At 37.7% G+C, this 13,599-nt stretch overlaps 1 protein-coding gene across 1 annotated transcript in view; it reads left to right on the plus strand.

The window, feature by feature from the left end:
• Window positions 1-13,599, plus strand: part of GRIN2D (glutamate ionotropic receptor NMDA type subunit 2D) — a 228,995-nt gene that overhangs the window by 204,524 nt on the left and 10,872 nt on the right. The window contains exons 10-12 of the mRNA XM_053451874.1: window positions 1,710-1,870; window positions 3,062-3,249; window positions 12,441-12,673. Coding sequence (XP_053307849.1) covers window positions 1,710-1,870; window positions 3,062-3,249; window positions 12,441-12,673 — 582 coding nt within the window. The remainder of the gene's footprint in view (window positions 1-1,709; window positions 1,871-3,061; window positions 3,250-12,440; window positions 12,674-13,599) is intronic.

Consider the following 13,599-nt stretch of genomic DNA (forward strand, 5'->3'; position numbering starts at 1 on the left):
TCCAGAGACATCATTTTTCATCGTGTTCATTGTCTTGAACAATCAGTCCCAAAAACTACCTAACTACAACCTTTACTTTATCTTAATAAATCTAATCTTGTCGCTGGTCCCAAATCTATTCAGGAGTGGATATTTAATTATGAAAGGGAGACGTACATTGAGATTAACTGCACGACGCTAAATGAGATTTGATCTATTATAAAACCAGAAAATACAAGATCGATTTTATACGATTCTTGTAATTTCTTTTTTTGTGTACTCGGGAAATCAATAATGGAGACGGTTCAGGAAATCACTGGTCTTGCTTTTGAATGCGATCATTTTTTTTTTTGTAATTTGTCTGAAATTAAATGGAGACCACGTGACACACAAGGCTTGCTTTAACTTGTGATGGGATGTACACAATAATGTCTCGTTGATGTTTAAGACTATTTTTAGGCAGTTTATTGCTAGGATATCTCTAGATACCAAACATTATTATACAACCGAAGATCTCACCCATCGGGTCCACCTTGTTGTAGTCCTTCATGGGTTTTTAGAAAATAGACATTCACTTTCATTGATAAATGTTGGATTTCATATATTACATTGTAGTATTGATCTACGCAAAATAAAACATACTGTTATTTGTTTATGAGTATATAATATGCCTTGTTGTTTACATTTATTTGTTGTATGTCTGTGGGTCACATTGTACACTACATTATTTCGTGTAGCACTTTCTCAGGTGCCTTGGTTCTTTATTTAATGATCACAATTAATACAAATACAGAAATAAACATAAGAAAATCCAGCCCTTCTAGACTGTCCACAAACCGTCTTTGGTTATTATGGCCTAATGGCTATCCCTTACCTATTTAAGGGCTTTATGGCTATCCTTTAAAGATTTAACGACCATTTCTGCTGAAAATACTATCCCACTTATCTAGTATAAAAATCAAATATGTTCAAGAACAGCGTATTTTGTATTATGTTTTAAAATTGTATTCATTAAATGATTTTTTGTAATTGTATACAATTTATCATGAACACAATGTAATCTTTTAAAATATTTACCTGCTATACTTAAATGGCTATACTAAAAAAAAAAAAGTGTCCTAAAGAAAAAAAATTAGTTTGTGGGTGTACTTTAAATGAAAACCACAGAAATTAGGGATGAATAAAGTCCCACCGAAAATGAGTTAAAGTCATTGAAGGCACACTCCAGGGATCATATGCAGTTTAATGCATATGATAGCTGCCTGCCCTCATGGATTCCAGGCCTGTCACACGCCAAACCGAAATGCCCTGTCGGTTGCTTACCGAGAGCAGCAGATCGGGTGCTGCAGTGTGCAGCTGCCGAATGAATATGGCTGGCTGCAGCCAATGTAAGCAAAAAAACAGCCAGCAGCTTCACTTATATCTAGCCCGAGAGTGCCAGGGCCACCCTTGTCAACTTCAGTCTGGCCCTGATGTGGTCTTTATTGCAAGTTCTGTAGAACCCCCCATTGTCAACTGTACGTTTCCTCGTCCCTCTACCTCCTAGGCTTGCATGAGATATGTTCAGCTGCATGTACTTTAATGTGCATTCCTTGTTGGTCAGTACATTGTCGTTTCACTTTAATCTCTATAGAGCAAGATTCCACTTTATATTCCAGATGAACTACCTTAAAATGTTACCACTGTAATTTAAATTTCCTTTGTTTAATAATAATTTTACTTCTAAATAGTTTCAGAGGCCTCAAGAACAATACCCGCCATTGAAGTTTGGAACTGTTCCTAATGGCAGTACTGAAAAGAACATCCGTAGCAATTACCCAGACATGCACGCCTATATGATAAAATACAACCAGCGGCATGTCGAGGATGCCCTACAAAATCTCAAAACTGGGTAAGTAACATCATTCAGCTGATGCATCACATCACAAGAGCAGGACAGATATGTCTTATGTTCTTTATATTATTGTTAATTTTTTCACCGTTGATTGTAAAGGGACACATGACCATTACACCAACAGGAACTTATGGCATTCCATTCTAAATACATAGACGTTAATATGTTGTTGACCCCCTCCTTTGCAGCTATAACAGTTTCCACTCCTCTGGGAAGGCTTTCCACAAGATTTTGGAGAGTTTCTGGGGGAATTTTTGAGCATTTTTGAGCATTGTACTTCTTCCAGTTCATCTCAAAAGTGTTCAATGAGGTTGAGGTCAGGGCTCTGTGCGGCCGGTCGAGTTCTTCCACACCAAACTCATCCAACCATGTCTTTATGGACCCTGCCTTGTACACAGGGGCGCAGTCATGCTGGAATAGAAAAGGACCTTCCCCAAACTGTTTACCCAAAGTTGGAACCATACAATTGTCTAAAATGTCTTTGTATGCTGTAGCATTAACATTTCCTGGGCCCCAAACACTGAAAACCAACCCCAGACCAGAGATCGCTCCAGAGAACACATTTCCACCCGCATAGTGATCTTGGGCTTGTGTGCAGCTGCCCAGTCATGACTCTCCTGACACAAAATGCTTGTGCTGATGTTGCTTTTAGAGGCAGCTTGTATCTCTTTAGTAGGTTATGCTGTAGATGACAGATCATTATTACGCACTATGCTCTTCAGCACTCGGCAGCCCTGCTCTGTGAGAGTGCACGGTCTACCGCTTTGGGGCTGAGCTGTTGCTACTACAAGAAATTTCTATACAGTGGACTCTTTAATACAACCCATTTTACTGCCAATGATTGTCCATGGAGATGGCTGCCTATGTGCTTGATTTCATACACCTGTTCGCAATGAGTGTGGCTGAAACACCTAAATTCAATAATTAGGAGGGGGTGTTTATATATAGTTTATATACACACATATAGGGAAATCATGTTCAGTTAAAACTTTGGTGGAGAGATAAAAGATGAACAAAGCTGACAGTAGAGTATCACCTTTCACCAGTACAAATGGACTTCATGACTCAAAATTATAGTAAGTACCCATAGTCTATAAGAGATGCTGCTCTTAATATGTCTTGAGTTCTTAAGTAGTACTTATGCCTTTCGCTCAATGCTCTTCCCTTGCATTCTATATATATTTGTAGGAAACTAGATGCCTTTATTTATGATGCCGCAGTTCTGAACTATATGGCCAGAAAAGATGAAGGTTGCAAGCTTGTGACGATTGGCAGTGGGAAGGTATTTGCTACAACGGGTTATGGCATTGCTCTACAGAAAGGTTCCAAGTGGAAACGCCCCATTGACCTTGCATTGCTGCAATTTCTAGGTGACGGTAAGTGTCCTCTTACAAGTTATTTAAACAATTATACAAATAACACAAATTCTTTGTATGTGTGTACTTATCTTGATGGATTCAGCAATGGATTCTTACCAATAAGATCGGCTAGTGCATGGGTAGCTTGAACCTCAAATACAGATTTAAGCTAAGCTTAGTAGAAGCATGCTTCAACTCAAACTATAGTTTATATCTAGTGGACACTCTATACACAAAAGACACATAAAATATACATGGTGTCCTGTTAATATGCAAATACGAGTGAGATCTGTCCCTCGTTATCAGTGGTCCCCCAATCTACATGGAGATGGTTGGCTTCATCCTGCCTTCAAACCATCCGATGTAGACAAAACCTGCAGTGAAACTTGCAAGCAAAGTAAAGCAGGGAGCACCCATAGTGATCTTATTTTTCACTCATCAGCATCCTGCCTTAAATGCAAACAAGAAAACAATAAGATTTTTTAATTGTGTGATAATCGTATCAACATAACTTATCAGATGGGATGTCTGGGTGCTAAAAAAATACTGTATGCTTTAAGAAAAGCAGACAAAATGTTTGGCTCTTCTGTCCTTTTAATCATTTTTACCCTGTTGAATATGTTGTTTTCCTTGTAATATTAAGTCTTCTTTTAGCAAGCCTCTGATATTGTGCATTCTCCACTTCAACATGTTCCCTTCCATTAATGCACAGTTCTCAGATGGTCAAAAACAAGATCTTTTAGACGATGCTTAGATCTTTTGTTTACGCCATTCAGTTTTGTTTTTTGCTAAGAAGTGGCCTTTTTTGTCTTAAAGTACAGTTTAAAAATAGGACAGGATTGCATCATCCAATTTAAGAAGTAAACAAACTCATATTTCTTAAAAAAAAAAAAATCTTTAATATGGAACCTATCCTAACAGAGTGTATGTACGGATCTCCATACCTGGGAACTGTGGAGCTCTCCCTTTTAGGGGAGTGGCTTTGCATTAGGGCAAGGTTTCCTGCATAAAGGGGCGGAGCTAGTGGGAGTGACTTTTGGATCTGCCTGCTCCCCATCCAATTTAAGTCTTTTGTGCTCAGCCCAATCCCATTTGTGATTATACCCGCCCACTCAAACCGCCAATAAAGAGCAGAAGAGGGAGTGCTCCACACCTGGGGAGTTAATAAACCGCAGAAAAGTACAAATTCCAAAATAAAATCATAAAAAAACAGTCCCACCACTGCCTTCCCTGGTCTATACTTTTGTAGTCCTGGCCAGCCTGAACATCCTTGTAATATCTGTCACCATTCCAGTCCCAGCCAATCCTGGCCTGGGAATTCTTAAACATCACTCCAGACAGATAATGTCTCTCTTTACAGGAAATTCCTATACACAATGCATTTGGGATTTGGGAATATGAAATGGGACTTTCAGCCTGTGTTGTCTAAATAGTAATGCTGGAAGTATGAATTGTCCATAACCTGTGTACTACATACAGACAAAGCCTCTCCCTGGAGCGATACACTATAGGTATATAAAAGATACCTACCAAATGCCCCTGGGTTTCAGGACTGTTCTGCTTTCCCATATGGGGATCATGGACTGGATGGACCAACCCAGGGAGCTGTAAAATCAATGGAAGTTTGTGCAGTTGCAACACAGACCTTGTTAACGACTAGCTTTGAAATTCATGTATTTATGGTATGGTTGAAGAGGGAAAGGGACAGAAATGCAGTTTACAGCAGATGTTCTAATATTTTTTTTTTTTACCAGCTGCTAAAGTCATGCACAAGTTTATCTGTTTTTTCTCAATTTGGTCCATACATTCTCCTTGAATAGAAGTGCTTACCCGACACACATCAAATTAGAAAAAGAAAATAAATCAGTTTACTTCTTGTCTTATTCATAGCCTGCGGCCTAATGGTTAAAGGAAGAGCCAGCCAATCAAGTTGAAGAATTAGAACATAGCGTCTTGTGGTTGGGTGTTCTCAAATGCAGTGGAACAGGGGAGAAAATTAGGCTTTTTTTCCCCATCGGATGAGTGTATTGATTTTCTGCGTGTATGTGAGAAATAAAGAACGTGGTGTTACTTGAACAACTTTACAGAGCCTTAAGTATAGGTTACGCCAGCAGATCAAACCTTTATTTAACGAGGAGTGACACTTAAAAGCTAGTTTGCAATGTAATCATTTTTCACCTCATTGAGGCATGTTCCTTTCTGGTGATTCCTTTTCTTTGTAGCAAATTCAAATATTTTCAGCAAGAGTAAGCAGTAAAATTCCACAAATAAGGCACTTAACAGTCTCTGAATTCAGTGTAAAGGAATATGATCACTATATGTACATACCCCCAACATCTCAGGTGACCTAAAAGGGACATCTCCCCAAAGGAGTTTAAATGTCTATGTCCTGCACCCGTTGCGGACTGGATTATGCAAACCTGGCTTGGACATCCAGTCTATTGCAAAGGTTGGTGCATTGGCTTGCCTTTTTTTTCCAAATGCCCAACCCCAGGGACCCACACATGTGTCGAAATTCCAACAAAGCATCTCCCTGAGGGTTGACAGTGTCAGATGGGTTACAGTATTATTTTATTAATGACGCTAACATGTGATTAAGGCCTCCAATATTATAGGGAGGTCAGTGTTACTTAACCTTTTGGAAATCCAGCTTCCCCCAGTGTAATAGCCAAAGGCTGAGAAACATTAAGAAACAGTGAAAAGGCAGACTGCCCAAATATATAGATCGCATAGACTGCAAAATAGACTGCACATATACGGTATACTCCCAAATTGTCTACCTTTGTAGACCCCGGAGGGAGGCTTCTCCCTGGTTGTCCAGTAGCGAGTGACTGGTCCGATCTACTGCTCCCTCACACTCCTTCCCCTCTGCCTGTGTCTGAGTGTCAGGAATTGATGTCGTATCCTGACACTCATTCTTAGTCAGTGTGCTGGGACTGAGGGTACGCTGATGGAGAGGACTTTCTTGGTAGCCATGCTCACCACCACTACCTAGCACCCTTGAAAAGAGAGTAAGTCGTGTGTATTATACCTGAGATTTTACAGTAAGTCTCTAGAAATGTTATATAATGTTTAAATAAAGAGGGCATTTTATTGGATGATTACGGGCTTTGGTTTGTTTTATAAATTTAGCATGTAGTCTGATAATTGGTCATATTCACTGAGCCTCAAAATAATCTATTTACGTATTGGAGGATTGCCACCCGGTTTGCTTATGTCTTTTAAATTGAGGTTATTTATATTGATGGCTGAGGGTTAAATGATCTTTCCCAAGAAAAAAAAACCACAACTGCCTATGTGTCTTAAGTGGGCACTCACTTTAGAGGAAAGGGCTTTTTTCCCACAGAAATGTCTCCTGAAGTACAATGTACTACTGTGATCTTTAATGGACTCTTTGTTTTAATACCCTTTCTTCTTGCGACAAAAATAAGAATCACTGTCTCCCTTTTTCTGTTCCCATTTGTTGCCTATTTCTGAAGTGTTATAATGGTTTTAGTTTGATATCCAGCTGCAGTGTAAAAAAGAACATCGTGATGAGCCGATACGAATAAATGGAGCACCTTTATATATATCAGATGACTCACCCTCATCTCCGTACCATTAAAGTCCCTACCAATCTAAAGATGATTAAAACCAGAACGTGTTCTCTATTCCAGTATTACAGTGAATCTCTTACATCATCCTTCTTTGTACTAAAAAAGACATGTCCCCCCAACAATTTATTTCTCATATCTATTTAAATACTCCCATTTTCAACATTTATTTAATTCCTTTAAATTCCAGATATTATTTTAAAAAGCTCCTCCTGTGTAAGGTAATAGTTACAATAATTGTACGGCCAAGTCACTGTTTCCACTTGATTTCTAGAAATTCTAATAATTTAGAATGTTTATTCTATTCAGTATTATGTGGAACCAAAAACAAAACATCTTCCTATTGTAGACAATAGTTTCATGGCCACTTTAGAGAATCCCTTTTTTTCTTGCGAAAAACCAAATTGCTATTGCTACAATCTTAAATTGTAATTGATTAGTCTGTGGGGTGAATGGTTAATTAGAGAAGACATTGAATTCATTCTATGCATATCTTTTGTAGTGCTGCAATCACTTTTTAGTGCCTCGTTTCCAGTGTAATTAAATCCTTCGAGTAGATGCTCTTCCAAATCGTACTGTTCCAAAACTTTTGCTAATTACCATTTCTTTGCTGTATTCTTTCCAATGTCATATCATTATGGACTGGTGTCCAAAACTTCTATTTTATTCTAAGTGAGATTTTACTAGTCCTTTGCCTAATGTCAAAATAGCTCTTGCTGTCTTTTTATTGTTTTTTTTTATCAGTATCCCCTAATTTTCCCCTAATTTTCCAATAGTAGGGGTTCATGTTACATGAGCTAATTTCATAGTTAAAGATATTATTAAGTGGTTTCAATTTGCAAATGCGTAACTATGCATTTCTGAGTGTTGAACATTGTATGTTGCTGGCAAGGTCTTAGTTTATGCAGGGCCAGATGGCAAACTAGGCATATATCCATAAGATATGTTTTTTAGGTGTTCCATAGGAGATGAAATGGAAAGGGTTAATAGTAGTCCTTCATGTTAGGTTTGGAGACACACATGGATCGTGTAAATCATCCGCCAATGGCACCTAACGAGGAACCAATAGCTATATTTAACTTCTTGAAAAGCTGAGACGCCTCTTTTGTTCATCATGGTTCCATAACATGTTGTAGGTTGTCAATTAAAATTGAAGAACTGTTTTATGTAGCAACATTAATTTTGCATTTTTTATTGTTAATTAAACACTTGAGCCGTCATATTCACTTTAAAGCATATTATAGCCGAGTGTCTCCCTTGCAGATGTATAGAGGGATTCGAAAAATTATGGTGCAGTAGAGGCTCTCAGCAGAACACACCTCCTGCAGTACTCAAATTAGATAGGACTCGTCAAACTTGGGGCACTTTGGCGAAGTGGGGGCTGAGCAATATATGGCCATATAGTGTGACAGAATCCCTGATATTTATACCTTGGATAGGTGTTTCTTAAATGGTATTCGCTGGGCATGCGCTAAGTTCTTGCTTTGTTTTTAGAACACATCTCTTGCTTGTCAGTGCACACAAGCATGCATGACGCTAGTGGGGACAGTGTTACCCTGAACCATGAACAACCCGTCCTTGGACGCTCCCCAGTACCGAACCCAACAACTGGACACAAGTCACCTTTTAGCGTACAATAGGCCGCATCACTTTATTATACAGAGTTAGGTGCTGCATCAGCCAATCGCCAGCTTTTCTATCTAAAAGCATACAGCCTCAGATGGGGGACTAGTCCTTGCAAATCACTGAATTAACTATACATATACCCTGACGTGCTCTACCCTCATCCAATTACCTGTCACTCCTCTGACGCTTACCGACCATCAATGCTAACTACTAGCCGGCTCATAGCTCAGTGGGTACGTCCAATAGTAGGTCAACTACCTTGCAAAGCTCAGGATCGGAACAAGCCCCCTCAAATCACCTTCCAGTAACCACAACGCCTCCTCCTTCTATTACCAATTCCAACTGGCAAGGACAGACACCCTCGCCTGCTGCGACGACAAAAATAGGTTAATCACATAAAAAAGAACAAAGAGAAAAATAACACAGAGCAAAGGGAGGGAGGGTGATCAGCTACGACTGAGCCATAAAGTGGCTGCCAAGGGCAGGAAAGCACCTACCTAATTACCCCACACACAGCCCCTCTCCCAGAGCAGTCACTCACACTTCCCCGCGCTCATACATGGGCCCTGTGCATCCAGCTGCGCATGGCTACCAGGGCTCCCTATCCTCTCTGCTAGCCAGTGCTCAGTAGAGCACTATCCTGACAAAGCCTGCTGCTACAGCTCCTAAGCTTCAGCTTCTCCTAGCAATATTTGTTTTTTCTTTCAGCTAAATCATGTGTATTAAAGAATACACAAAGTACTTTAATGTACATTGTTGACGAAGTTAAACGAGGTATTGGAGTGTCGCTTTCAAGAGATTCTTTTTTTGCTTTTGTTTTCTACAGCTAAGTTTAAACGCATTGGCCAACAATTGTATTGACCAATTCTGTTTTTTTTTGGTCTATGCTTTCCCACCTGCGTACCTATTACTTCAAAATGTTACTTTATCTTTGACCATACACTTGCTGTTTATAAATAGTCTTCTAAGACGGCACTGTTATAGTAATTACTCAATCCAGACGAGGCATGTTCATGCTTTACAGCACAGTACGAAACCTGTATTTGAAAACGTTATTTTTCTGTTGACTTCAGTAAGCTAGTGGTCTATAACTGGTTCCTTGGGGAGCCCGACACAGGTCACGATTTAGTCCTACATGTTCCCTTTTCATGTAGTTTAAGAGCTTTCTCGTGTTCCCTAATAACATTTATCATTTCTATATTACAAAAGTTTAGGGAGTCCCCAGGGTTTTAAACGTCATTGTGTTGGAGAATAATAAGTCAAATTCCTGCATTTAGATGTGTGTTTTTTTTTAAATCTAATTATATATTTTTTAAGAAGAAAATGACTTTTAATATCAACTGAAACATATTTCCCTTTATAACACAGAATAGAAATCTTAATAAATCTTTTTTTTTTTTCTATTCTAAAATAAACATTTTATTATTTACTGGCAAAGTAGGTTCCAATACATGAGATATCGTAAATGCCTTTCTAGATTAATAACACTGAGTTTTGGAATCATTATGTGTGATTGTATCCAAAACTCTTATCACATGTCTAATCCTTTTGGAACATTTTTCTTGAATTTGTTTATTAAAATATAATTAATTATTTTTATGCAAATTTCCATTGCCTGTTCCCTGACTTAATTAAAACCAAAATTACTTAATTTCCATAAATAATAAAAAAAAAATGGATATGTTTTATTATTGACTGATTACACTATCCAACCAGCTCTGAAATTAATGTTTGGAATTGGGAAAATCTACAAATTATTTTAAAGTTCAATCCATATGTATATTAAAAAAGTATTGTTTGAGCACCTGGTAAGCAATAAAAAGTTAGAATTCTCAAATATTTTTATACATAACCCATGTGAACGTCTTGGCACATCATGCTGCATTCATCACATCTCGGTGAATGTTCTTAGAATATTTTACTGTGATAAATGATCATAAATTTGGTGAATATGTATATCGGTCCAGTGTGTCGAGGATTTACCAGCAATTATGGCTCTCGAATGGGCACCGGTTTCTGTTCCAGGTACTGGAGATTTATCTTATGTCTTATTTAGAGACACCTTTCTTACAGCTACATTAGAAAGTCCAAGAATTTGACACTGCAGAATGATGAAATCCACAGAACAATGGTAAATTGCTTCAAAAAGCTCTTACCAAATCAAAACAGAATTGTTAGATTCATAAACATATTTCACTCATATTTTGTTTACTCTCCCCTATGGTTTTGTGCCACGCCTATAGTCAGTAATGTACTTACCTTGGGTGATGTCCTAGGCCTGACCCAGGGAAGCCACCCCGGCCACCTCAGTTGCAGCCAGCGTCATTACTGCTGAGTGTTGGGATATGACATCATATCTTAATGTTCTGTTTTTTAAAGTCATGCGGCCCCTTTTCCTGTCTTGGTGTAAATGTGCAACTAGGCCTTTCTAGGCAACCTAGATGGATACCTTAAATTCATAGCCACCTTATGATACAACTGGACCACAGTGTCCAATTATCGCTATGCTGCTGTGATGTGTGGGGAAACCATGTAATGTTTTATCTTCATATAAGATGCTAAACCAGTGTGCTGTTTCTAAACTCAAACAAATAATATGAAGACATATTGTTCTATGTTAAAGTTGATATAGCACCATGCTTATTCCCTTGAAATTCAGCGGCCGTTTCCATGTTTATAGCATACAAATCGTGTGAAAATATAAAGAAAAAACAATTGTACATGGAACAATGAGTTTTTTTTTTGATATTTGAAAAATGTAATCTTACACAACAACGTACAAGTTGTTTGCATTATTTGAGAGAATCATACGTATGAGTACATTTGGTATTATGGAATTATGCAACTTTCTATGTATTATGTAAGGACAGATCGTTTATTGAACAGAAAGTTTTGACATATTCAAATATTATAGGTCACCAAACAGGAACGGGCTGGCCTAGGGGCCAGGAGGACTATCGCCCTTTGGGCCGGTCTACATTCTAAAGTCTAAAGTGAAGCTGGCCTGCTATGGGAGTTGGTAGTGCAAGATTAGGTCTATATAGGCATGTGTGTGAATAAGAGTGTTAGAGTGTATGTGTAAGAGAGAGAGTGTGTGTATGTATGAATCCACTAAGCTTTGCTTGCCAGAAGATGCTAGCCTTCCATGTGACCAAATCATTGCTAAATAATCTGCAGAGTGCTTGGCTCAAAGTTTGCTAAAGTAGGGAAGGCTGATAGATTTATGTAAAACCTGATTTTGACATAACTTGTCCCTTAATTTGTTTGCTGCCGTGTTCAAACAATGCCAGAAGGATATGTTTTCAGTAAGTGTATACAAGTGACAGTTTCACTTTCATTTATATAGATGCAGTATCATAAATTGTCTCGCATTTTGTTTAAAAACAATGTATTCATGAGATTAAGTAACTGTAACTATTGTGTCTCCAATAATTCCTGACACTCATGTTTCACTATTTGTATATTTAAAATAAAGAAAGCATGTTTTAAAAAAATGATGGCATAAGTGAGGATGCAAGAAGGAGTTAGGATTTGTTCATGCAAGAAGAACTAAGTGATACCTTCTTTGTTGTCCTTAGACAAAAATTAATTAAAATCTCTAGCATGTTACACAAACTAATTTAATAATCTAATATATTGTAACCTGATATCTAATAATAACCTAATGCATACTATCTTATAATGTGATAACTAATATTAATATTATTTACTGAAACAGTTAAGGTTTTAACTTTAATGGCAACAACCTAGCAATGCCTGCTTTTGTGTTTATAATGAAAAAAAATTTCTGGGAAGGATTTCAGCTTTCAGCAGTCGTAAAAATGATGTTTTTAATGCTCTATTAGGTGCTCGAGTGTTAAATTAAGCAGAAGAGATGGAACAGTAACTTTAATTGTAAAAATGTATATGGAAAATATTGATTATGGTCATACTGTAAACACTGGCTCCGTTATCTGTTCAGATTTATATGCTGTTTATTTTCCTTGACAGATGAGATTGAGATGTTGGAAAGGCTGTGGTTATCTGGCATTTGCCACAACGACAAGATTGAGGTGATGAGCAGCAAACTAGACATCGACAACATGGCGGGCGTGTTCTACATGCTGCTTGTGGCTATGGGCCTGAGCCTTCTGGTCTTTGCATGGGAGCATCTCATATACTGGAAGTTACGTCACTGTATGAGACATTCTGGCAAACTGGACTTCTTGCTGGCATTCAGCAGGGTAAGTACTTTCGTGTTATGACTTTGGCGTTTCGGTGCTTTGCAGCATTTGCTATCAATGGAAGACTGTATGGTTTTCTTAAATGGTGGGTCGACTGCAAAAGTAACTTTTTAAACAATCAATAACCATTTAAAAAAAATCGTTTAGAAGACTCAACTATATCTTTTACCCAGTTGGATCTTAATTTCACACACCTTGATTTTTGGTGTTATATACCTATATGGTGTCCCCTATGACCGCCCACATTACGTTGAAAGATTGTTAAATAGTTATGATATTAGGCATTTTAATTAACCGATTGCTTCTGTTTTTGCCTAATCAGAGAATAATCTATATAATTCTAGACCTCACTTGATAAGAAGAGACAACTGTGGACCATAACAGTGAATAGATAGTCCTTGTTCCTGTTTACCATATTGCGTGATAACAAGAATTAAAACTTAGTAATCACTGCATTACAACACTAAAAGCCTATTTTGCTTAAACTGCTCTGTTTCCCTGTCTATGAGATAGTAGCATGTAGGACATATGGACTCCTGCTAAGTACATGCTATGTATTTTAGACAGGGAGCATACAAATAGTCATAAATCTTTTTAAAGTCATGCTGAAGCCTTGGCCTCCAATGCATTGGTTTCTAAGACATATTTATAACCTCCTATCTCATCAAACATCAATTTTCTTGAGTAGGTAGACTTGCTTATCCATCATCTTTATTGAACAGAATTGAATTTTGTGTTTCAGAAGCTATGTGGGAAAAGACAGTATTTTCTTTGTAAACTTGGTCAGTTCATTTTAATTGGTTTGTGCATTTACTAGTATTTCTATGCATGAAAAATGCATGGTCTGTTATCATAATCAGAAGAGTAATTGAATTGTAGCAAAATAGTAGGCGTTCTTGTAAAATAATATTCTTAGCAAAAAAAAT

The sequence above is a fragment of the Spea bombifrons genome, chromosome 12 (genome assembly GCF_027358695.1).
Source record: "Spea bombifrons isolate aSpeBom1 chromosome 12, aSpeBom1.2.pri, whole genome shotgun sequence".
In the NCBI taxonomy this organism is placed as follows: Eukaryota; Metazoa; Chordata; class Amphibia; order Anura; family Pelobatidae; genus Spea; species Spea bombifrons.